The sequence below is a fragment of the Canis lupus genome, chromosome 19 (genome assembly GCF_048164855.1).
Source record: "Canis lupus baileyi chromosome 19, mCanLup2.hap1, whole genome shotgun sequence".
Classification (NCBI taxonomy): domain Eukaryota; kingdom Metazoa; phylum Chordata; class Mammalia; order Carnivora; family Canidae; genus Canis; species Canis lupus.
This window is the reverse complement of record NC_132856.1, coordinates 20,384,261-20,410,533: the sequence shown is the minus strand read 5'-3', so window position 1 is coordinate 20,410,533 and position 26,273 is coordinate 20,384,261. Positions and strand designations below refer to the sequence as shown.

The 26,273-nt window shown below is 42.8% G+C and overlaps 1 protein-coding gene across 4 annotated transcripts in view; it reads right to left on the bottom strand.

Annotated features, from left to right (window-relative positions):
* PDZRN3 (PDZ domain containing ring finger 3) overlaps window positions 1–26,273 on the bottom strand; it is a 237,194-nt gene that overhangs the window by 15,838 nt on the left and 195,083 nt on the right. For all 4 annotated transcript variants that reach the window (XM_072785366.1, XM_072785369.1, XM_072785368.1 and 1 more), the window contains 2 exons: window positions 4,837–5,084; window positions 1,838–1,925 (listed from right to left, as the gene is read on the bottom strand). In XM_072785366.1, coding sequence (XP_072641467.1) covers window positions 1,838–1,925; window positions 4,837–5,084 — 336 coding nt within the window. The remainder of the gene's footprint in view (window positions 1–1,837; window positions 1,926–4,836; window positions 5,085–26,273) is intronic.

The window sequence follows — 26,273 nt, the reverse complement described above, 5'->3', positions numbered from 1 at the left end:
AGAACTCCAGACCCAGGAAATGCTAAGAGGTACTTGGCTAAAGAGAAGTGTTAGATTAAAAAAATATGTATATGTATGTATGTATGTTTGTTTGTTTGGGTAATTCTTCTATTGTATCTGCTCCCTTTTCCCAGGGCATTTACCATGCTCTTTAACATATTCAAGACTGAGTAGTCCTCTGTGACAGAACTCTGTTCTCAGTGGTTCACTCTGACATTTCTCAAACACAGGTGATGTGGAACCCCGTTTGCACACACTGCGTGTTAACACCTTAAGGACGAGTGTCCTGGGGGAGTCCCTGGCTGCTTCACGAACTAGCCCTGACACTGGGGAGATGAGAAATTGTAAACAATAGGCAGAATCTTCAGTTTTCTGGAAGGCACAAGGCTACCTTTTGTGCAGCCAGTGATGGGTTGCAAGTATTGGGGTCTATGTTGGACGGCATGTATGAACAACAGCAGTTTTTAGTCAGAATAACTGCCATTCCAATTTAGGCCATATGCATTTAGCAGGAAATTTAAATTTTCCAAAAAAATAAAAAAATGGTCCAGGGACAGTCCTGGCTCTCCTGCCAAGTATACTGATTGTTCTGCATCAGCCTGTAGGGGAACAGGCAGTGGAGGTGTTGTGTCAACACTGTGACTGATCTTTGTCCTCTGTTCTGGAAAAAAAACCCTCAGTAACCATAAAGAGCTTGAGGATCACAACTATCTTCCATTTGTCTGCTGCGTCTACTGCTGCCTCGGGACCTACTGCCACCCAATGGCCCATGGAGTGCACATGTGTCAGTGGGTGGCCCAGACTACATGGTGGTTGGCCATACAGTTGAATAAAACATTACTGGAGTCTTCCTGGATGGCCTTCTGATGGTGCCAGAGGGTTTCCCCTCCACATCAGAAATCTTTCTAAATGGTACCCGATTATACTAGTCTGTAAAGTCAGTTTTGAAAAAATGCTCTTGTATTTTCAGAAAACATGATAAAACATAGGAACTGATGTTTCCCCAAAAGTACAAATAAGTACATCTTGAGAGGTGACTTTTCTCTATTTTCTATCACTCTTATTAACCGACAGATGAGGGCTGGAGCTCTGTAAAATGGTGTTCTCTAGGGGAGGTGGGTGAGGGATGTGTGAAACAGGTGAAGGGGACGAAGAGCACACTTAGGGTGATGAGCACAGAACACGGACAGGATGGGTGAATCACTATTGTATACCTGAAACTAACGTGACACTATGTTGGTTACACATGACTAAAAATAAATTTAAAAACCCTTAGAGGTCAACATTAGCCTTATATATCAATATCTAGAATCATATGAGTCATATGTGGCTTGAAATAACACTTAAGGAGAGTTACGGGTTTGCTCATTTTTTCAAGCTCAATGTTACAAAATGTTGGGCAAACCCTTCTGTGTTGGTGTGGGCTCAGCCCTAGTCTATTTATCCACCTGTTCTTGCCTTTGAGTAAAAGTGATGATGACTTCAAGAGGAGACAGGTGGGGAAGCTCACCATAGTTACCAGAATTTGTAGAGATCCTGATGAGAGGAGATGACATGAATTCAAAGATCCGCAATAGGACTCATTACCTTATTTTTTAATTAATTAAAAAAAAAAAACCCTAAATGTCTGCTTTGGGATCAGATCGTTACATTCTATTTTGAAGGAGTAGGTGGGGAAGAAAAGCTGAGTAATGCCTTTAAATCGCATAATGAAAGTGGTTCTTTTAGAAAAAATTCACAGTGGCCATTTCATTAATATCTGTAAACTATGTTTACGCTTACAGCGAACTTGTTCAACTTAGTGATGATTCCTAAATCGAGGCGAGGATGCTCTTACCTCCAACTCCAGCTCTTCCCTGTCCATCTCCTGATGGATGCCTCCAATGTAGTCATTGGGGTCATAGTACTCGTGGGCTGAGGGGTGCCTGAAAACAGAAGAAAGACCTTTATGGCCTGTTTGCAGTTGCAAGTTGCTGCTTTCATTCCCACCTCCCCGCTAGGCCCCGCTGTGATGTGGCCAGAGCTCTCAGGGCTGGGGGACACTGTGTTAACTCGCTTCTCTCTGGCTGTACTTCCCAGCAGCATCAGGACCTCCATTGTTTAACACTGCCATCCTCTGGGCCAAAGTCTGTCCTCCTGGAAGAGGATGCAGGTGACAGTGGGACCATCTCTGGTGTTTCCAGTGACCAACCTCTAGGCAAATAGTCATGTGAGTCAATAGGACTCATGTCTTTTTTTTTTTTAATTTTTAAAAAATTTATTTGAGAGAGTGAGAGACAGAGCATGAGCAGTGGGGAGGAGCAGAGGGAGAAGCAGACTCCCCACTGAATGGGGGAGTCTGATGCAGAACTAGATCCCAGGACCCTGGGATCATGACCTTAGCTGCAAGCAGATGCTTAACCCACCGAGCTAACTCAGATGTCCTAGCAGTTTCATTTCTAACTCTTTCTCTAGGTAGCAGACATATTCCCATTTCCCACTTATTGCTTCACCGTTAGATTTTCTCTTTGGGGAGAAAAAGGCTGGACTTCAGGCAACACTCAAAGAAATTTGCTAGCCTCTGAGTTTGGTCCAAAGGACTGTGACCAAAACTACAATGCTAGCATCTAGGACACTCTTCCCAAACTTTTGTGTTCCATGACAAGGAATAGGTTTGCCATGAAAACCTAAAGCACACATATGTGCATACATGTGCATATAAAGCACATGTGTATGTAAGCACTGAGTACCCACTGCTCAGACAATAGAAGCTTGAGTCTCTCTAGGACAACATATTGAAACCCCAGGTATAGAAGCCACCACCTCTCTGGAACCTGTTAAGAGCAGAGGCAGTGGGAATCCTAACAGGCCTGGTCGGTAGCTCTGATAGGTGCCGGATGTGCATGGAAAGCTGCAGCCTGATTGCTGACTGGGGACTCAAACCATCTTGTTCTCAAAGGTCAGCACAGCAATCAGCGGGCTCTGGTCTTCCCTCCTGGGCGCTTACAGTTTTGAAATAATGGACCAGACATGAATGGTCAAACAAGGGCTGGCTTTCCATTTTCTGGCCCTAACAAATTAAATATCCTGCCAGCACTGAAGGGGCTCTAAGTGCTGAGGATGCTGCCGGAAGGCCTGGGCTTTCAAGCATCAAGTTAACACTGGCTTCTCAATCCCAATGCGCACTCTCGCTCTGCTCTGCCCTTGCAGCCAGAACCTGGAGCAGGCTGACCTCTGGACTCTACTGACATTTCTCAAGTTGCCCCTTGGGGGTAAGTCATGTCATGTTAACTAGACTTCCGAGGAAATTACGGGTTTGGCTTCCACAAAGCCCATCACTGTGACAGCTCAACCTCTGAGGGGCAGGAGTTGGCGTAGAGGCTTCATCGATACTGAGAGGCAGGTTTGCTCTGTGAAGTCAAAGGACCGGCTTGAATGATTGTACTCTGTGAACCGGGCAGTTCTTTCCTAGGATCGGCTGGGACACAACAGAGTGGTAGTGTGGCTGAGAGCTGGCAGCTGGGGCAAGACAGACCCGCCTTTCAGGCCGGCTGCCCACAAGCTGAGTAGGACAGGTGCATCTGCGCTTCCTCATTGCATGGAAGGAGCGGTCTTCTTTGCACAGTGCTGTGCACAGAGCGTGCATGTCAGACGGATGATCCCTTCCACACTGTCGGCTGCACCTGAAATTACTCTGTCGGCCCTGCGTTCCCATGACGGCTAGCAGGGAACACCATGGGGCTAAAGGCAAGTCTCTGTCTGGACTCTGACAGAGCCACACTCGCTTCAGCTACCGAGTTCCTAAGAGAAAACCACCAGGTGGCATTCAGAGGTTTGCCCTGCCAGAGGTAAAATGCCCTTTGAGATAAAGCATCAAGTCAGTGATCTGAACCAGTGGCAAGACAAGAAGAGCCAGGAGGGGCTCTCACATCACCTGGAGAGAGTGAAGTGGATGGGTGGGCGTCCTGCCCTCACACAGGTAAAACCACGTGCCCCGGGCTGCAGTGAAGTGCACATCTTCTCAGACAGTGGTCTTAGAAAATTCCTCACTCTTCGTTTCTTCCCTAGATATTTAATCTCACTCACTAAATTCATGATCGCTGCTCCCTCTTGAGGGCTTACCATATGCCATGCTGAGAACTTCCCATACATTATTTCCCTTAACCCCACACTCTTATACACTGGGTGCTCTTGTTATTTTTCCTATATTAAAATAGGGATAAATTAAATTACCCCAGCTGCCCGGCTAGTTATCAGTTTGAGCATCCGGCTCGTGTGACTTGAAGGCTCTGAGCTACTCTCTCTCTCTCTCTCTCTCTGACACTAAGTAAGGTAAGAAGAGAGTCATGTGTAAAGCAATTCATGTGGGGTGTTGGAACACAGCTGTTACTTAATCGGTAAATGCGCTGCTTATATGAGGCACGTGTGGGCTTATTAACAAGGATCCAGGTTTGAAACGAGACCCGAGAAAGCGGATGCACAACCTTCAGGGCTCTCTTTACACTCCCAACTTACTCTGTTGTCTGCTTAAGAGTTGAGTTGTAACTCAAAGCCTTCACATTGCCATTTGCGGTGATTAAATTTTATTTTGAAATAACTTTTACGACGTTTGTTAACTAATTTTGTTCTTAGAATATGATGTGAATAACTCCGCTCCAGGGTTATAATAAAGTAATATGTCAGCGAGGTTTTGAGGACTCAGTTGAATGCCTCTATAAACAATAAAGTTAAACACAGGCAACGTGGAGGAAAATTGTAAGACACACTAATTTTTTTCACCACCCTGAAGGGAAGAAACCAACTGGACTGGACTTTACCATAGGTAACACATCTGAGCTGCAAGATCATGGGACTTACTCCTCGGGCAGGAGATAGGGATCCAACACTGGTGGGGTTGGGGAGGACATCTTCGTGAGTGCCATGATGTGCTCGAAGGTGATGTCGGTCTGGGTTCCCGTGTCCACCAGCTGTGACTCTGACGGAGGCGTGAACATTTTGGTCCGAGGGGTTCTCCTCAGCACCTGTACCACAATGGGCTCTTTGGCTGTCTTGAAAGCTTCCACAGCCTGGTCATGAGTCGCTCTGGATAAGTCCTTACCATTGACCTGTGGAGAAATATTTGGGGTGAGAGAGGGTCATAGTCCAGCAGAAGCTGCAAAGATGGTTCTCCTGTGTAAGCAAGCCAAAAGGAAGAACAACTGGAGGGTGTCGCAGAATTGCAGTCACCTGTTTTGGGTTTCCTAGGGAATGCCTGCTGGGATGGGAGTGAATTTGGAGGGATACAGATCTGGCATTAAATGATAAATCTCACAGCAGGGAGGTCTGGGCTTCCTGCTGGAATGTCTTTAACACAGTTTCATCACCTGCTAACTTGCCTGTGAGAGAAAAGAGCAGCCTTGGGGCTCAGAGCCTTTATCAGGCAATAATAGCTAACTAGAAATTAATTACATTGTTATGTTTTAATGGGGTGTACTATGTCAGGTGACATTAGCTTTCCTTTTATGGAAGTGATAGGACGTTTCCTTTTTAAATAAATTGCTTTGTGTGTATTTTTTTTAAGTCAATCAAATCTATTAAGTAAATGATAATCCGGGCCATAGGTGGATATGGCAGGTATCAAGGAGGCAGTACGCAGATGGCTAGCATTCTGGCCGATGTTTGGGAAGTAAGAGCTGGTTTAACTGTTGTCCTGTTTCCCACTGTGTATGGCCTGAGCTGCTGCTGCATCCCCCATGCCTGGACGTACCGAGTGTCCACTGTCTACTGCGTGACTTACATGAAGCTACCACTTAACACTTCCCTCAACGTAGTCTGGGAAGTTGGCAGAGCCAACATTATGTTCATCTCCCTTCTCTAACAGCTTCAAATTGACCACATGAGATCACACAGCCAGTCAGTGGTAGGTTACAACTCTGTACCCCTGGAAAGAATTCTGGATGCACCATCCAATCATAGCTGACTCGATGTGGCTATCTTTAGCACAGCTTACACAAGAGGAAATAGAAGCCAGACCTTTATTTCTAGAAAATGAAGTCATTCCAAGTAACCTTTTTGTCCAACTACTGAATTTACCTCGCCCTCCCATCCCCCGTTGCAAAGAAATAGGATATTATGTCCTGGTAGTTTGGTAATGTCTAATGTCTGCACTGCAGGCCAGGTTCCAGGCTCTGACGTATTTCAATATTATCCCCCAAGTGGTTGGTTTGCTTTTTAAAGTCAGACACAAAACAATCATACAGGAACCATACTCTGCAGAATATACCTCTGCAAAAGTTCCTGAGCTTTTCAAATCTCTGGAGGGCAACACTGACAAATTCGTGTCACTTAACGTACGAGTTCCTGAATACAAATCTCTTAGACTGATAGTCCATTTTTTCAATAGGCGTGTTTTTAGTATTTATTTATACATGTCAGAATGAACACTGAACCTTCTCCTGTCTGGCATATGCATCCTGCCCCTGGCCCCCGCCCCCCACTCTCTTGTACTTCAAAGCACACTGACAGTGAGGTCCATCCTCCGAGGCAGAGAGCGCTTCAGTGTCTCTTTGTCTGAGCACAACACAAGTATTGATTATGCAGCTGTTTTCCTATTTTTGCTGGGCGCCCTCACTCTGGCCCTCCAGGGACAAGAACTCTTAGGACCAAGTATCTTGTAAACAACTGCTGGGTTGAAGAATAGATGTCGGACTCTCTCCTTGTAATGAAGCCCAAGTGCATCATGCCCGTGGAGATTATTAATGATCTGGATTCAATCGACTTAAGTCATTTACTCACATCACGAGGGAGTTCGGCAGAACAAGAACTCTGAGCTACGGAACGACTCATGTGCACAGTAAGTGAGTGGCTGAGGCACTGACCTCTTCCATCCTCTACCCCGGAGGACTGGGAACACCAGGGCCTCACCTCCCAACCGTCTCAGCTCTTCCTCCTTTGAGAAGAGCATAAAAGGGCACTAAAGGCATCCTTCCCAGCTTTCCAAACCAGCTGACCACCTTGACTCCCTCCTTGCTCAGAGTCCCGTGTGCTGAGGGCTTGGGTCGGGAGGGGTGGGCCGGGCGGTCAAACAGCAACTTGGAGATCTGTGAAATTCAGGCTGTAGCAGAAGTCTGCGTGCTGTATTTTCTTTCCATTACTGCTCAACGCCAAGAGTCAAACAATACAGGAATTTACAGGGTGATAGTTTGCTCCTAGGTTAAATCAATGCCACAGACAGCAGGTGTAGGAGACGTGGGTGTGGCCAATGCCAGCTAGCCTGGATCATCTTCTACCCTCGGGAGCCCCTGTGGATCGCTTGTACTGAAGGTAGTATTACCTCCAGTGAACTCACACATGAAGACTTTCTTTTTTTAAGCTTTTATTTATTTATTTGAGAGAGAGAGAGAGAGAGCCCACGCACGGGTGAGGGGAGGGGCAGGTGGAGAAGCAGACTACCTGTTGAGTAGGGAGCCCAACGGCAGGGCTCGATCCCCACACTGCAAGATCATGACCTGAGCCAAAGGCAGACACTTAACCGACTGAACCAGCCAGGTGCCCTCAGACCTGAAGACTTTTGAATGGGTCCTGCAAGATCTGTCCAATCTGCTTTCTCTAGTCATGCATAAATACCAGGTCTTTTGCCAAAAGGGAACGAACGTGTGGTTTTCTTCCAGGACTCTTCTAGTTGTGTCTAAAAAAGAATCCATCCTAGGAATCTACTTTTTACATGTACAATTAGGTCTTGCAAATACAACACCAGACAACCTCAGCTACCTGGTCAACAAACATCCCTCCCTTGCCTCACCTTTTTCCTCTCTGTGGAAGAGAGATAGGTTTTGTTTTCTTTCCGTCAGATCAGAGAGCCTTCCCTCCTGGGGAGATTGAGGTGGGGGTTTGATTAACTTTGGCCTATTATGGCCTTGTTCCTTTAGTGATGGATTTAGGCATGGGTATGCAACATACCTCTGGCTGATAGGATAAGATAAGGAATCTTCAAGGGAGCTTTTGAAGTTTTGTTTGTTCTTAAAATAGGACGCAGGTAGGGATGGCCCTCTTTTGCCTCTGGGCAAATCATCTGCATGTGTTACATGGACTCATGGGAGCACGTTGGGACCATGCTGAGAGCCTGACTCGGAGGCCAAATTAACAACATACTGAGGGATTCAGAGCAGAAACATGGGAGAACTGGGGTCTCTGATGATGTCACTGAGCAAATGAACTAACCAAGCTTAGAATCTCTTAACCCCAAATTTCTTGTCATATTCAGTACTGAATACCTTACTACATCGACTGTTTTAACTTAAATCTTATAACCCAAAACATTCGCACAGGTGTATCACACAGATGTATTGTAAAATTAGGCAGGAATGTATTCTGATTAGTTCCTAGATGCATCCTTCTATCTGTATAAAAGAATTAGTGAAAATGCTTTTCTAATTGGGAGTGTATCTTAACCAGCTCATTTTTATAGAAAAGTGATGGCAACTATGACTTAGGGAGATTTTATAAATCAGTGCTACAAGACTCAGCAGATGTTTAAATGGTACCTCAAAAAAAGAAACACAAAGGACCCGCCTGAGTCAGTCTAAGTTATGAGGATTCTCAGAGGCAAACAGCTGCCCTGTGTCTCCATGCACACAATTCCAAAAAGCAAGAAGGCTTTTCTGAATGTGTCCCACTTTTGGTATTATTAAAAGGTGTTGATTCAACAACATCCATTCACATCTCTACTGCCTAGGATGAAGAAAGAGGGTGGCAAACCCAAAGGGAGGCCTGGAATGTTGGGGTGCCTGCGAAATGACCTCTTGTCCCCCTCCAGGAAGTCACTACTACGGACGGCTGGGTTCCACAAAGAGCCATGTCTGACATCTCTGCCCATAAGGACAATTTCAGGAGCCCAAGGCCACGTGTGTATGTTAATCAGATGTAGTTCAATGAAAGCCTGGGCACAGTCTAGGTGAACTTCTCCTTCCTTAAGTTACAGCTCAGGGACAGAGAGCACCAGGTCTGCAGGTGGGAGACGAGGGCAGGGTTGGAATCCTGCCCGTGGGCTTCGAACAATTTATTCTGAGTCTCAGTCACCTCATCTGCAAAATAAATATAATTATAGTGTTGTGCCTCTTAGGGTTATTATCAAGTTTAATGAGATAATCTACTCCTAGTGCCTAACATGCAAATAATAAGAAATTTACTAAGATACCAGTGCTAATGGGGATCCTATACCAGAATAGTCACATTTCCCCAGCAGAAAATAATCTATAAATCAAAGAAGCAAAGTGCAGCCTAATTAGGTAGTCTTAAGAGACATGTGTGTACTGAAAGGCTCCCTGCCCATCTCCTTTTCCTGGACCAACATACACATTAATATTCTAGAGCCCTCAAGTTGGTATTCTCAGGCAGGGGTTTGGGGTGTAAGAGATTAATTTTATAAGACTTGACCCCTGCCACACAAGCTTCTTGACAGGGTATTTTAGGGATCATTACATTCTCTTAAAGGACGATGAGACAAGGCGGGAGTTTACTATCCTTAGACGATCCATTTTTGCAGCCAAATTTGTTTTGAATTACCTTGTGCACATAACACTTATTACACTGTCATCTTGGAAACACATCACTGAGAGCCTTCGCGAGGGGATGACTCCTGTGCACTGTCATCCACCCGAGAACGACAGCTTTTATTCTCGGGATTAGCATTACATCTACATTACACAGCGCGGTGGTGATGATGGCTGCAATTACAGATGGAATGCTCATCCGGTGACGTTTGGCCCGGTCAAATTAAATATCATTAACTCGCCCAATTGAGCAGATTGCTTTTAAAACAGTTTATGCAGCTCTAAAACCAAGTAAATGGAATGTTTTGGAACAAGAAATGCTGATTGCAAACTTTATCTTTATTATAAATTAAAGGCTTAAGTTATTCACCTAAGGCTCTGGCTGGTCCCTTGGGACTTAGGTGCAATTATGGTGAAAATCCAATCAGTCTGTCTCAAGGCAAACATCACTGCCACAAATATGACATGACGCTAAGGAACCTTCAAGAGGTCCTTTAGTGTAAGGTCTCCCGAGACAAGACAATTATGCTGTGGGCGAGGAATAATTCTGTCCTGGTTCCGATTAGGTGGGGGTAACATGCCTGCTGCTCTTTGTATGTGGCAAATGTGACCGTCTTTTCCATGATCCTGAGCACTAACGCAAAACTGGTGGGATTTTCCACCTGGGGGCAGACTTCATTGACAACCCATCTGTCCATCTTGCAGTCATTCAATCCGAGGAAGTATTTGCCGAGGTTATTTAGTGAGAGTTGTTCCTCTCTTGGCAGACAGGATGGTACTTGGGAGAATTTCTTGTGGACAAATGAGGACACAGCATGTGCTAGCCACTTAAGAAATGGCCAGAAGGAATGTGTTGGGGACAGCATTTTCCCAAGATGTCTAGTGAAGGATCTGATCTGCTAAGATGGCCATATTGCTCCCAGAGACTACAAATGCTGGAACACAAGTTGAGCCCATAACCCAGAGAGAAGCTGGATGATCACTGTCCACCTAAAAATGCCATTGGTGAAAGTCTGTCATGCACTTTGAGGGTCGCCTTTCAAAAGAGAATCCCAGAAAGCTTGCAAGGTGCCCTACAACCTAACTGTGAGTAGTTCAGGATACTTTAATATATGATATTTGGAAAAGACATACCATATTCTCTCTAAATTGGAAAATAAGTATCTATTTATGGGAAGACGTTTGGTTTCTGAGAATCAAGGAACTGCAATCGCCTCTCTTCCTACTGCAGGTGTAAATGACCCCCATAGAAAGCGCTAATGCAGTTTTAAATCTAGCCTATCAATTATGCCGCTGGCTAAAACACAACTTTTAGAGGGTTCATTTAATTAAATACAGGGGCAGTGATTTCAGTCTGTAAAATATCAGACCTGTGTTGTCAAACTAATTAAAACTTAGATTCCACTGGAAGCAACAGACAATAATAAACTACATGCCAGAAAATAAAAGGTTTCAAGCTCTGATTCAGGTTGAAGCAAACATTTTCTTTTTCATTCATGAAACTCCTTCTCTGTCTTAATTTATTTCAAACATATAGCCTGCTCTGGGGCTTGATAAAAGGAAGGCTAGCTTATCTAAAATATAGGTATTATGTCCATTAAGAAGAGGAGTCTGAATGAAGAAATAAATGGTGTTTATATTAATGTGTTTCTGTGGAAAGCACTCATTTTACTATGTGATGTCTATGTATAAAAATACTATACACTTCCACAGATCTCAATTCCTAGGATGCAGAAACTTAAATCTGTGGGAGTACGTTGGTTTTCTAACACAGATCACACTAGAGTTTGTCCATGATAATTTCTAAATGCATCCTGATGTTATTACCCTGGGTTTGGTATTTCTGCAACCAGAAGTTTCCCCCACCTTATTGCATTCAGAGTGCCCTGAACAACTGAATTTATAGCGTAGGTAATTGTCTTGTTAGAGGAAACTTCCTTATGTATCACTTAAGTATTTCACATTTTAAAATCCTTTACTTTTTTTCTGAAATAGAGAATATTCCCGGCTACCAGCCTCTGAATAATAAAATGGAGGACGTGTCTTAAAGAAATAAAGGCTAAAAACCACACGTGCACTAATTTTTTTAAAGTAGTATTTGTCCTAAAATTATAAAATGCTTTCTTCTTAGGTAAAAAAAAAAAAAAGAAAAAAGTTCTACCTTAATCAACAGTATTTTGTTTATCTCCTTTGGAAGGCTTAATGTCATTACCCAAAGTCTCATTTTAAGTGATGACATCTAAATGTCCATTAAACTACAGTATATTTGAACCACTCTGCACCTTAAAATTAACATGCACATTTTTACATCATCTTAAAGGTGATGATTTAAAGATGCGACTCAATCTGTTACAGGAAAGCCAATGTCGAGTTCTTGGAAACAAGGTGTTTCTATCACTAAATCTCCCTACTTTCTCTGACTCCTAAGTTCTTTGGAACATGAGTGTGTTTTCCACTTATATCTTTAATGCCTCTGTAGCAATGATTGATTTCAGGTTTAAAGTCAGTTAAATATGGTCGATTTTTTCCACAGCCCATCACTGTTTACTCCTGGAAGACACTCTTCCAAATGCTTCTAACCATCCTTGCCCTTCTCTTATTCCTTATACTCATCTGGAAAAACCCCGACCAGTCCTTATGGTCCAAACCATCTGCCTGTCGTCCATTTCTATACATGAGTCTAGTGATGCTGGAGAACATTTACACAGTGAGGTGTCACTAAGTAGAATTCACAGTATTTTCTTGATTTGTAATCACATAGCTTTTTTTTTTTTTTTTCTACTGATTGCCTGTATTTTCTCACCAGGCCCTAAACTCCATGAGGGCATGAACCGTGCCTTTTGTTCCCTGTAGCACACACCCAGACCTTAGGATAGCAGCTGGAATGTAGCAGGCTTGCCAGCAGGTCACTCAGGTGACCTATTCACTGATTTGTAGACAGTCGCATTCCCCCACTGTGCACATCTGCTGCCATTTCATGGTCCTTTCTCTACTCCAACAAAAATTCAACATTCTCTGCTCTGTGATCTTATATGCTTAGCTAAGTTGAATAACAAATCTGGCTGAGCCTACTATATCATTTCCAAACTTCAAACGAGAGTAAAATGTTTTGTATTTTTTACATCCATACATATTTAGTGAAAAGCATTTTCAATATTAAATATATACAGCACCGTTTTCAATATGATCAGCATGGCATCAAGGAGAAGTGTCCTTTTTGGAGAACGTAAAACATGAGACCCAGAAAAGTCATGGCATGTCTGTAAAAGACCAAAATGGCTCTACCCAAGCTTTCCTGTCCTCTGTGGGTTCTGTATTGTAGGAGACAAGGTGGGGCCACTTCAAGTGAAAACAGAAAACCTCCCATATAGAAGGAGGGAAGGAGACAAGAAAGACTGAAGTTACAGACCTCACAGAAAATCAGAGAATGCAAAAAATGGTTTCTTTTTCTGAACCACTCTCTTCTCTCTCTCTCTCTCTCTCTCTCTGCCTCCCTTTCCCCTCTCTGTCCCCCTGCCCCATTCCCCCACAGCTCCCCTCTCTCCAGGATCACTGCTTATGGTTGTGCAGACTGAGCTGTGAGCAAGGTGTCCAGACAAGGAGGTGAGTAGGGTGGGTGGGCTCAGATGAAGAGGGAGCCCTTTTCTAATTTCCACTGAAGTGCTGGAGAGGCTGGCAGTGGTCCCACTCTGGGCTGTCATCAGGGCAGGAGCAGGGGTAGTGGAAGCACACATGATGACCTAGTCTCTGGACACACAGAGGGGACTGCTTGGTGGCTCAGCTACCTCATCCCTACCCCAAAAAAGGTTTAAACAAGGTATCTTTACCCAGGACTACTGTGTTGCAGACTCTGGGAGAGCAGCACTATCTTTCTGTGCTCCATTGTTCACCTTGGTATCTAATGAGAGGCCAGAATAGATGAAGTAAAATGCAGAGGTGCTTTGGACACTTCAACCATAATAAAGTCAAGAGCGGTACAGCGCTCCTGCTGTGCCAGCCCCTATTCTAAGCACTCTGCATACATTTACTTAGGTGATCTTCACGAGAGGGAGATAATGTAAAATTATCTACATTTTACAGATGAAATCAGGAGGCCAGCGAGCATTTGTGTATCTGCAGACCTTTGACAGTGGCTTCTCCCTTGAATCAGGAGATGCACGCTTAGTTCAGAGGTAGCCATGCTTCTTCTTCTTCTTCTTTTTTTTAAATGTCAATTGTATTGCATTTAATGATTCGTATTGGCATTATCTCCTACTATAAAAGCAATATAGCCACCAATCAAAGGAAAAAGGCGTGGTTACATTTTTGCAAGCATCATACTGAAGACCTTATGAAAACCATTTTATTATGTCATTTCCATTTCCCTGGTGTAAACTTTATATTGGTCTCATAAATGTATCTTATAAACTTAAAGTTGCTATCTGTTTTCCTCAAAGACTAGGGGAGTGCTTAGGATAAAATTCTACCCTCAAGCCAAGGCCAGGTAGGAAGATTCCTCCCTCAAAACAATTGTTGTTATGCCAAAATTAAGAGAATATTTTTTAAAAAGTGTTTAATGATGTTTTATGTGACCATGGTTATTTAAGTTTCAAACAGTATCCTAATGGAGACTGCATGGAAGTGCATAAGAACAGGAAGGATAAGACCCTTCAGTTCTAGGGTCTCACTGCTCAGTTTAAATATAGGATGTGTCAATTATGTGTTCTATCTTGAGCAAATCAAGCTCCTGGCTACTCAGTGTTCTTATTTGTAAAATGGGTCAACAGGAGGACTTAACTCACTGGTTGGTTGTTTGAATTCATTAGGTCATACACAGAAAGTAATTAGGCTTCATGCCCCAGCAGAGCGAGTACTCAAAAACTATCAGGCATCTATTACCCTCATTCATTTGAAGATTTATTGGGGAACCTACTATGTGCCAGGCACTATGTCCCACTGATAACGTGGTAACCAAAGCTCAGTAACAGTGGATGAGAGTGACCACTGTCTGGGCTGTGGAGTGAGACACACATGGGTCTGAGTCTCTACCATTTACCAGGTGTGACACTGGGTAAATTACTCTACTTCTGTGTGCCTCAGTGTCCCCCAGTGAATCTGGAGGATATTAAAGCATTTACCTCCTAGGGTTTTGGTAACCACTACACAGTATAAAGTAAAGTTCTTAGCACAGTGCTGAATGTCGGCCATTGTCATAACGCTGCAGACTTGGACAAGTTAGTTGACTTCTCCATGTGCCTCATCTGTAAATAGAGCTGTGAAGATTCACTGTAGAGGGAGTCTGGCTCACAGTCAGCACTTTCACAGGAAATACTAGCCCCCACGTGGTTCCTAAACACGCCAGCCACCAAATTTCAGTAAAAACTTTACTGCAAATAAATAGTGTAAGAACATCAATAAAAAAGATTTTATGTTACGCTCATGTCTATGGGAAAGACACAGATGGATCCGTAGAGGGATCCTAGCACTGTGCTAAACACTTTCTGTGCATGATCCTATCACATCTTCTCAATCAGGTCACTGGTGTAGTCAGAGGTATCATCTGTCTTTATAGATGAGAAAATAAAAGCCCAACGTTGCTAAAAGCAGCATCTTAAGAAGAGTGCAGCTCATAAGCAGTAGAGATGGGATTTGAACCATGTCTTCCCAAGTTCAAGCATATGCTATAATCTGTTTACCATTGAGCTGTGTAGCTGGAGCACTGTTATCTGACCTCGGGCCAAAGGTAAGATTAGGTGTAAACAAGATGGGAGGGTGGAGTGAAAAAGAGTCATCATCACAAGGGGGGGAAGTGGCAGGTAAACCTCAGAGGAAAAAAATCAAAGCTCTGAGAAGAACAAAGTTTCTTGGCCAAGAAAGACAGTCACTGTTGGCTCCTCGGTGCGAAGGGGTAAGTGGGGCCAGGCTGACCCAACGTGGCTAAGCCAGCTGACCTTTCCCAGAAACTCCCCTCGGTAATGGGACGTGTTTCAGGAGTGGAGTGAGGAAATGTGAGTTTTCACTCACCCACCCTTTCCTACTTAGCTGCAGAGAAGCTGAAGGCAGAGGAATCTATTTTCTCATTTCTTTTCTTAGAAAGTTGTTCCTTCAAATTTTAACGTGTTTGTCCTACAAATGTCCCGAGGCATTTTGTGAAGCCCCAGAAATGGGACACCACTGAAAATAGTCCAACTAGGAGGAAAATAATGTTAGTCTTGTTAAAATGGAAAACTCTTGAGCCTTAAGAAAACCAGTAGCATCAGACATTTTGAAGCCCTTGAATCTTACAGGAGGCAGGTCAAGAAAGCAAATTTTGAAAGAAGGTCATACACACGGGCCTTAATGACCTATATCTTATTTATTCCTCTTGATAAGACAATGAAATTTCCTAGCTGTCTTTATACAACACCAGCGTCAGGAAACAAACCAACGAATGCCAGGACAAATGAAAAACTAAAGCTGATGCACTTTACATAGAATTTCCTGGCTCTTGTGGATTTGTATCTTAAATATTTAGTGTAACTTTAACAGTGGTTTGGAATCTTTTTTTTGTTTTCTGTTTTCTTCCAAGAAACAAAATTAAGACTTACATAACTTAGATAAAAACTAATTTTTGCTCCTATGTCGCAAACTAGTAGTAAAATTTCCATGAAAATGACTGAGATAGAATCCTTAAAGGAAATGTTGTAAGTGATTACTGTATTGTAGTCTTAGCAGTTCAGAAGAAAAGTCCATTGAGAATGGCATAGTACCAGCATGAACACAAAACTGACACTGAATGTTGAGAGAATTGACTAGTTTTTCTTTTGTTTTCACAGAATAATTAGTCGGCGGGTCCATAATTATCTATCTCAATAAATTATGATATATCATCTCAAACACTTCTAATTTCCTAACTAGCATTTTTAAAAGATCCCCACCAGGGAAAACCTAGAAAGTATGGCTGGGATTTGAAATATAATTCCAAAGCTAAAAAGCACCTTGATGGTAGGGATCCTGTCTTTTACTTCAAGAAATGTCAGACATCATTATTCATTCAGAGTATTTTCTGTGTACCGTGCACTGTGCTTAGGCATTTTATATTCAATCACTTTCAATCACTCATTCATATGCTTATTGATCTAAAAAGTATTAGGGATGACCGTGTACCCAGTACCCTGCCTGGAGTTGCCAGTGCACTGGTGAGCAAAAACCAGAAATGGGAGCTGCCACAGTAAGTTCATAGTCTGGTAAAGGAGACAGATGCTAATGATCCTATAATGATCCCTCTTTCAGGGAAAGAGAGAACCTGGCTGGGGCTGGGGAGTGGGCCGGTATCAGGATGAGGGCGATCCTCTGAGGAAGAGATGTTGAGCACAAATCGGCAGAATAGACAGGATTTACATGGGGAGAAAGAGGAGAGGATATTCCAGACAGAAGGAGCAGCATGTGCAAAGGTCCTGCAGCTGGAAGAAACCTGGCACAACTGAGGGTCAGAACAGGTAGAAAAGAGACTATCGCAGGACTGGAAAGGTGGGCAGATGCAGACCACACTGACCATGGGAGGCCACAGAATGGACCCTGACTCTGTGACAGCTAAAAAGGGGTGGGTGGAAAACAAAGAAGATACACGTTCAGGTTTGCCTCTTAGAAACATGACCGAGGTACCTGGCTGTTGTGTGAAGGCTGCAATGGGAGAGACCAGGAAAGACGTGTCTGAGGTGGCCCAAGCAGAACAAAGAGAGATTTAGGAAGTGGGGCCCCTTCAGCCACCCTCTGAGTTATTTCCATTTTCACAGAAGTTGAGACTCAAGAGAGTAAGTGACTTGCCTAAGGGTCACAGAATTATTAAATGGTAGTTAGGGGAGCCTGAACTTGGTTTAACTCCAAGATAAATTACTAGAGGTGTGCATATCTAGGCAAATGCTAGGCTTCTCAAGAATTTTTGTTGTCCTGATACTGGATTCCCCCTTGAGTACAGGCTCCCTGTAATGTTCTGAATCCTAAATCACAGTTCCTTCGTGGGGCTCCCTCGAAAGTGCACAGCGAGAGCATCACGTCACCATCTGCTCTTCCTGTCCAATGCCAGCTACCATTTTGTTGGACCCTCTGTTTCTTAGGACTCTGGAATCCTACATGTCCATTCTTTTGCTGGAAAACTGTAATGAGGCTAAGAATATAGGGGAAGAACGGTTTATTGTGCCAACTGGTTAAAAAAGCCACTCCATCTTCTAGTTCAACAACTCTCTCTGCAAAATGGGACACACAGTCCTCAGCCTCAAAAGGGGAAGCTTTGTTCTTCACATGAGCTTTCCTATATGGCTGTTTTAGAACTATATTTTAAAAAATGTAAACCATATCTAATTATACAATTCCCAGATTTTTAGTTTTTTTTTTTTTTAAGATTTTATTTGACAGAGAAAGAGAAAGTATGCATAGGCAGAGCGGCAGGCAGAGGGAGAGGGAGAAACATGTTTCCCACTGAGCAAGGAGCCCAATGTGGGGCTCAATCTCAAGACCTCAGGATCATGACCTGGGCCGAAGGCAGATGCTTAACCGACTAAGCCAGGCAGGCACCCCCCAGATTTTTAGTTTTAATCTTTATTGGACATCAACATTCTAAAATGGTATTATGATGGGTAATTTTCAGCATTTTTATTATGAAATTTTTTCCTGAACTTCTTTTCCCTTTTAATTATCCCCAGGAGGAAAATTGTAGAATTGAAGTCTGCAGTTAGCAGGATGGCCTTTGCTATGCCAAGTGTCCTTAGAGTCAGTGGACGGGCTCTATATTTTATTTTCCTAACTTATGGCAGTGGACTCATTATTCTGGAGAAGGAGGTGTGTATGTGAGTGACATAAATTCACTGCAACAGAACAAATAAGACAACACAATTCATTGCTTATCTAGTTAATATGATTAAAGCACAAAAACTAACCTCTTGTTTGTCCTGAATTGTACAAAATTCTCTATTTTTAACTGCAAACTGGTGCTCAATTTGTTGAGAAAAATTTTGGTTAGAGGAGAAAATACGTGTCTCTCTCCTGCTGGGTGGAGATATTATTTCTAAATTTGAATAAAATTTCTAAAAGACAAAACACTTCATCCTACCAGCTCATACTTCATCTGTCCTATGTGTTAAGAATAGTCCATTTAGGAGTGCTTAAATGCAGTCACAAATCCAGATATATCTTTAGTGAATTGTCAAAAGATTCACAGTTTGCAGATACCTTCCCTCGCAACCAGAGACAACTTTATATCAAGAGGCTATATAAATTCTCTTGAAGTTATCTCCACTGGAAGACAGAGCTACCTATGATCACTGTGAGAAATTAATGCGGAATTCTGGAAATCCTGGCTTTGAAAGCAGAACCACTGAAAGTGAATAGGAATGAGGGACTCTGGAGGAATGGAAGGAATGAGCCTTTATGAATCAAAAATAAACTTAAGGTGGTACTTCTTTCTCCCAAGATTTATAAACGTGATTTATAAATGGCACCAAAAGAATAATGATGACATCCTAGGATATTTATCACCTCTAAAATAGGGAATAAAATGACTCTCCCTCTCAACTTCACAGACACGGAGGGCTTTAAAATATGACCTCATTATAATAATTGATCTTTGCTTTTTTGGTGATTAAATCCTAGGCAATGAGAATAGCAGAGTAATTACAAGTTTGAGCTGCATAAAACTCCCAGGATGGAGAAGGTCCATGATACATCTGTTGATCTTAATGGAAATAAAAAATAAAAGATGTTTATGGAAAGTATGAACTTTAATATTTAATAGCCTTTCTAGACACAATGGATTCCACAATCCCCTGCTTCAACTACTCTACCACATGATGGGAGCAAGAACTATGACCTCACTTCCTTTCAGCTCGTAAGGACAGCCTCAACTGTTAGAACTTCTTGAGTCCACTTTCTCCTCTCAGTTTTGGTTACATGGAAGCATCCCATCAGGGTGGCGGGTCCTTTAGACATCCTCCTGATTCTCGGCTCCTGCACGGGACACGGAGGAACTTTGTTTAGATGACAAAATAACCTTGAGTGTACTTCAGTGAGGTGAGCCATAGAATCCTCCAATGAGAGGTTGGCCAAAGCACAACTGTGAAATCTTTCCTCTGCTGTCAAATTGTCAGTGAGTTTTAAGGAAGAAGCTAACAGGGTTGTTTTGGCGAGAGGAAGGAGGATAAAACTGTTTTCAGGGCACAGGAATTAGCATGTGGACTCTCATCCCTATGACAGAGAAGAACCTGCAGCATTTTCTAAGATGATTTATTAGACATGGGTAGAATTTGCTAGAAACCTACCAGGAGCAAATCATCTGGGAAGGAATTAATGATCCAAACACAACACTTGATAATGCAATTAGAATATGAGGAAATGTAGGAATTTTCCAGAGAGAGAGAGAGAGAGACAGATTTAGAAAAGTAGGGAGGGAGGGGGGCAGAGAGAGACAGGGAGGGGAGCAGTGAGAGAGAGGGAGAGAGAAAGAGAGTAACGTACGTGTACATGATTTTGATTATGTCAAACTCAAAGCCAAAAAAGAATCTAACAACTTTCCGAAAGAGTAAAGTTGTCAGGGGCAGAAGGAGAGGACTAGGGTGCTCTTTCTAGCTCTGATGCTTTGCTATGGTTAGCAAGTGTCCCAGCTGAGTGGAAATGCACTTGCAGCTATGTTTCATCAAAGTGGTGTGCGGGTCTGAGAAAAAGAATTAAGACCACTGGCAGCAAAATAGGAGACCCGCCCATCACAGAATGGCAAAGCGCAGTGATGAGACACCGTGTTTTTCTTTAGCTGCTGTAGGCAACAGTAAGATTTCTCCCTCCTACTTTGGTTTGGGTCAGGAAATTTTTCCTTTAAACTTTTTCTTACTTGAGCTGGAAACCAAAAGCCTGGAACTCTGGAAGCTTCTTTTTGACCTCATTTTTTCTTGCCTCATGGATGAGCTCATAGAAAAACATGTTTCCCAGTGGCAACATCCACTGTGTGTGTCCAAAGGAAATTTCCAGCTGTTCTACTTTTCTAGCTGCTGTCCTAGGCTTTGTGTACACACTCTGTCTAGGTAACTCAGGCTTCATTTTCTTTATTTTTACCAATGTCTAACCCTAGACATTTTAAATTTTTATTATTGAACACTGTATCTTCCTTGTCCCCCTCATTTGTTTAGTTTGGAGAGGGTATGGCTAACATTTGTAATGCCTTTTCAAAGCACTTCTTTATTTAAATATTTGGTGTAGTCATAACACCATCTACACAGCATTTTCATACTTTCAAAGTGTTTTCATCTGCTTTAGCTCAGCATGTAAGTGTCAAACTTGGGATGGCACCCTGGAAGCAGAGCCCTCTTGGGATACTCAGGGGCCAATGAGACATATCCACAGGGAAGTATTAGCTTTTCCTAAAAGACAGGACTCTTTCTGCCCTGGAGCTCCTGCCTGGCTAATGCTGCCTGCTTGGTGTTCAGACAGCTAGGAAGCCAGCCTGGCCACCAGGATTGGATCTTAACCCCGAAACAGGTGGCTCCTCGTGCTTGCCAACGGCCATCCACAGACCATGTTACTGGTGTGTTTTCATCTGTGTGATAACTTGGCAATGTCGCCCTCCACCTCTAGGTGGTAAGAACTGGGAGGATCACGACTTTGTTGGTTTTGCAACTCCTGCATCATCACCAGTGGCCGTCCCTACTTGGCACACTAGAGGTGTTTAAGAAATAGCATATGGAGCAAAGGACAGAATCTGAGCATTTCCTCCAAATGTACTGTGTATTTCCACCTTTTCATTACTCTTCTTGGGAATAATTTCTTTTAAAAGCCCTGTGTGCCACTGCTCTATTCTAAGAAAGGACTTAGCAACAGTGGTGGCCAATGATGTCCACGTAAATTGCCCTTGTGGGTCCACTGCCGTGACTTTCTCTGTCTCCCGGAGACCTTCTACCCACAATGATGATCCTTTTAGACCCAATCTTGGAGGCCTTGCTGCCATCACGTCCTCTAAGAATGCTGGCTTTCTCTCTTCGTCCCCATAGCCTCAACTGGCTTGTTTGACAACATATAATAGTTAGCACCATGCCGTACCGGGGCGAGGGCATGAGTGCTGTGAGCCCAGGGCTGCTTTCCATCTTTTCCTCAGCATGGCCCAGAGAACAAAGTAGGCACTCAATAAATGCTGGCTTTAGGACAACTAGAGGGTGACTCTCAACTGGGGTAACTCACAAATGGAACTCGTCTCCTGCTTTCATTAGACAGCAAGATGAACTTTCCTTGAAGGAAGTATCACATCAGTACATCATGTAACCCCCAGAGCTATGGAATTGCCTTTTTTTTTTTTTTTTTTGTAAAAAAACAAAACCAACCTCCCTTTAATAAAGGATCAAACTGAGCACAGTTTCCTGGTCCAGTCTTTTGACGATACTTCCATTGCAGATCCATATTCCTTCAAGTTTTCCTTATAACGTAATTATATGCTTATTAGTGTAAAATTGAATTTCTGACCTCCCGCCCTTCCAGAATATAAGCCCCCTAGGACAGCGACTTCTCTGTCTATCGCACTGCCAGATATTTAGTACAATGCTGAGGACATAGTTCAGACAGTGCGCCGGAGGCGGGTGGTTCTGTGTTAGGATCCTGGCTCTGCCCTGTAGGAGCTGCGTGATCTCAGGCACATTAATCTGCTTCTTCGACTAACACTCAGTTGTCTCATCTGTATAATGGACACAACAGGAGCTGTGCTTTAAGGAGTTGTGTTAGAATTACATGAGATTCTGAAACTAATACATGTATACAGACCACATGCATGGCAGACAGCAGTCATTTATCATTGCTATTAGCATAAAAATCCAAATCATTGGAATGTATTAGTCTTCAGCCTTCACTGTTAATTCAAGGACAAAGAATACAGAGCTAGAATTGCTTCTTCCTTTCTCTGGACGTTTCTTAACTGTGGCTGAATGTGGAATAGGGATCGTTCTAAAACTTGATGGCCCATTGAGAAAAAGAATGTGCTAGCTCTTCACCTTGACTTCTCCTGGAGGTTTGCCCCTCCCTTCACTGTAAGGGGAACAGATACTTGTTCTCACGTTCCACTTCATGGAGGAACCTGAACAGAAACTTCTATTGGTGGAGGGAGAGGCTAGACAGGCCAGACAACTCAAACTTCAACTCCTGGAAAATTCCTAGATACCTAGGCCTATACTACACATTTTAGGCTTAGAAAGTTGCTAGAGAGAAAACAGAAAAGGAGAAAACACTGGACCCAGGGAAACAGGCACCTCTGGTTACGGAACTATAACGTGTGCAAACACACTGATACATGCAGGTAAGTGCAGCATATGGTATCTGGTATCTAACAGGGAGAGTATAGGAAATACAAGCTATTCATGCCAGGCATTTCATAATTAGATAAAAAGGAACAGAATCCCTGATGTAAAATACTATTGTGATTCTGGGGGGTGGGGGGAAGAGCCACTGCTCTTCATCTCCTGATGCCAACTGAAATATTGTTATGAAGGATAGTAATTTCTCTCTAGGTTTTCCAGATTCCCCAAATAGTAAACAGGTGTTTGATTAAGGAAAATTGGTTCATATTATTTAGAATTTTCTTTTATTAAAATGCATGTCATTTCTAATGTTATGTGCCACACCACTGACACTTTTGGGCAGGGGAGGGGAATAATTAGTTGTCACGTATGGCAAAACAGGAATGTGTCTGGGCTGTGGGGACACTGCTTAACACACTGGGATGAAACTTATTTTCCCAGATGTCTGACAAATTAACTCTGTTTTCATTGCCTTAATGCTGTGAATAGTGTTTGTCTGCATTATATGGTTTATGCATTGTTTGTTCACAAAAAAGGGCATTTTTGCTTAAGACTTCTTTATATAGAAACATGCAAACATGCCAACTCTTAAGAAATGTGTTTGTAAAGATACAAGTTCTAAGTGTAGTCGTACAGCTGTCTTCTGTTACAACAAATGGTAGAGTTTGAGAGAATTCTTTTTGCAGCAGATGAAGAATGCTTTAATGCTAAGGAAAAAATAAAGCAGTATTTCAATACTTTTTTAAGATCTTGATTAGCAAGCCAACCCCTTCCTCCCCATCATTACTGTTTTTGATTTACTTTCCTTCAGAATTTGGGGGAGACCGAGGCTTTTTATAACAGACAATATTTCTTCTTGGGGCTCTTCTTACTATTCTTATTTTATTAAATACGAATACATTACAAGTTTTGTAAGATACACCTAATTATAAGGAATGCTACACTGAATATTTGTAAGCCCATCCCCCAATTTGAGAAAAGAGCACTACCAATATGTCACTTTGACAAGCTGAACATCACATGTCCGTGGACAGAAAGAATGCCGAGAAGAGCAGAAGAAGGTAGCAACAGAGAAGGGCCTGTTCTCTCGGGGACAAGAGTTACTACAGAACTAAAGCACAATAAATCAGATCCTCGTAGTGTGAAGCTGGTGCAGTGAGACTCTCGATGGACCGGAACAGAAAGGCCAGAAACAGCCCTAAACACACAGGCACTGTCCTTTGATGGGGGAAGAGATGGGTTTTTTCTCCTAGTGGTACTAGGAGATCCAGCCTACGAAAATGAAGTCGACTCCAGCCTTACACCTGTCTGTGAAAGGCAAACGTGATAGAAAGCTTTTGGAAGAAAACACAGGATAGCAGTTTTATAGCTTCAAAGTATAAAATGTATTTCCTTACAGACAGTAAAAGCACAAACCATAAGAAGAGACTGATATATTTGACCGTGTTCAATGAAGGGATTTGGTTCACTGGAAAACATCATAAAGAGAGAGCAGAGACAAGTCACAAACCGGGAGACAAGGTCTGCAAGTCATACCTGACAAAGGACTGGCATCCAGACTCTGCTCTTAAAAATTCTACAAATCAAAGGAAAAAGATGAAAAATCCAAAAGAGAATTGGGGCAGACACCTGAACAGATACTGCGCCTACGTGCATACACACACACATACGCACAGCTCAAATACAGTCAATATACACACCAAGAATAAAACACTATTTTGTTAATAATCAAGAGTAAAGCATAGTGAGATCCCTCTCCGTATTCACAGCATCATAAGAAGTAAGGAACCAGACGATACCAAGTACTGCCAGGGATGTGAAGCAGCATCATCTACCTTGATGCTGAGAGATAATCTGGCATTGGTAAAACCAAAGAAGCGTATACCCTAAAGCCCGCCTTCCTTCCCACCCTCCTGTCCTTTTGTCCATCTGTCTGTCCATCCATTCATCCATCCATATGTAATCACCTATCTCTTAAAGCGGTGTTTCCCAAGGAGTGATCCCCAGACCAGCAGCATCTAAACTGGGAGTGGGGCACAAGACTCAGTGCTTTAACAATAATGCCTCCAGGTGATGCTGATCCATGATCAAGTTTGAGAGCCAGTGTCCGAGAGGAACTTTTGTGCTTCAAGGCTGGTGCAAGTTACAAATGAGAATCCATTCCTCTCCCCCACCCCACTTTTTCTATTAAATTAAAAAAAAAGTGAGAGTATCTTTAATGCCCAGTGAGTATGGGAATGGGCGATGAGGTAAACCAGACACTTATTTGCTGGTGGGCATTACATAGAGAGGCTTATTTGGGGGATAATCTGGCAATACTGATTAAGACCTCTAAAAGTATTTATCCCCTGGCATAACACATCAAAATGTATACTAAGGTAATTATTAAAGATTGGTCAGTGGTACTGTTTTGTTAGACACAGTGAAACTGAGTCCTGCAATGTGAAAGTGCTCCAGAAGCAGAGTCTGTAGGTCCCAAGCTCTCATCAAGTGATGACCACTTAGTGCTTCATCAGAAAGAGGTCCCTAGAATTCTGCAAATTAGGGTTCATTTGGTTAACAGGGTCTCTCTAAAAACATATTTTCTTCTGGCAGGAGGATTCTGCGTACCATCATTCACATTATGGGGAATGACTTTAATTTCCCATTTACTATGGAAAGGGAACATTTATGGAGTAGGAGGGTGTGTAACTTAGGAGGATGCAGGGTACTTCTGGAATCTGAGGTGATTCTGAGAAGGACACTGGTTAAAGAGAACTGAAGGTTAATTTGTAGAAGATACACACACGCATATACACCTGTATGTGTAGGTATATAAGTGCATATGTCTTTAACAAAGCTTCGCTAGCCTTCATTTTTCCACTTGTAAACTAGATATTACAGAACAACTTACTTGAAAAAAGCCCTGCTTGGGATACCTGGGTGGCTCAGCGGTTGAGCGTCTGCCTTTGGCTCAGGTCGTGATCCCGGGGTCCCAGGATCGAGTCCCACATCGGGCTCCCCACATGAGCCTGCTTCTCCCTTGCCTGTATCTCTGCCTCTCTCTCTCTTTCTGTGTCTCTCATGAATAAATAAATAAAATCTTAAAAAAAAAAAAAAGAAAAAAAAAAGCCCTGCTTAATCACAATAAAATGACTTTTATTTTGTAGTAACCCACTGATGGTTACATTTTGATCTGAATGTTAAGTGTCTGAGATATGAGTTTGTCCTGCTGCCTATACATCCAAAAGAATTAAGGAAAACTACCCAAGAGCTTAGGACAGAGGTACTCAAACTAATGAGCACCAAACTCACCTTAAGGCCTTGTTCAACACAGATGGCTGGCACCCCTCACAGAGCTTCTGGATCAGTAGGTCTGGGGTATGGCTGGAGATTCTGCATTTCTAACAAGTTCCTACATGATGGTGATGCTGCTGGCCCAGGACCATATTGTGAGAATGAATGACTTAAAAGAAACTTCTGGAGATTCTTCAACAGTTAGAAA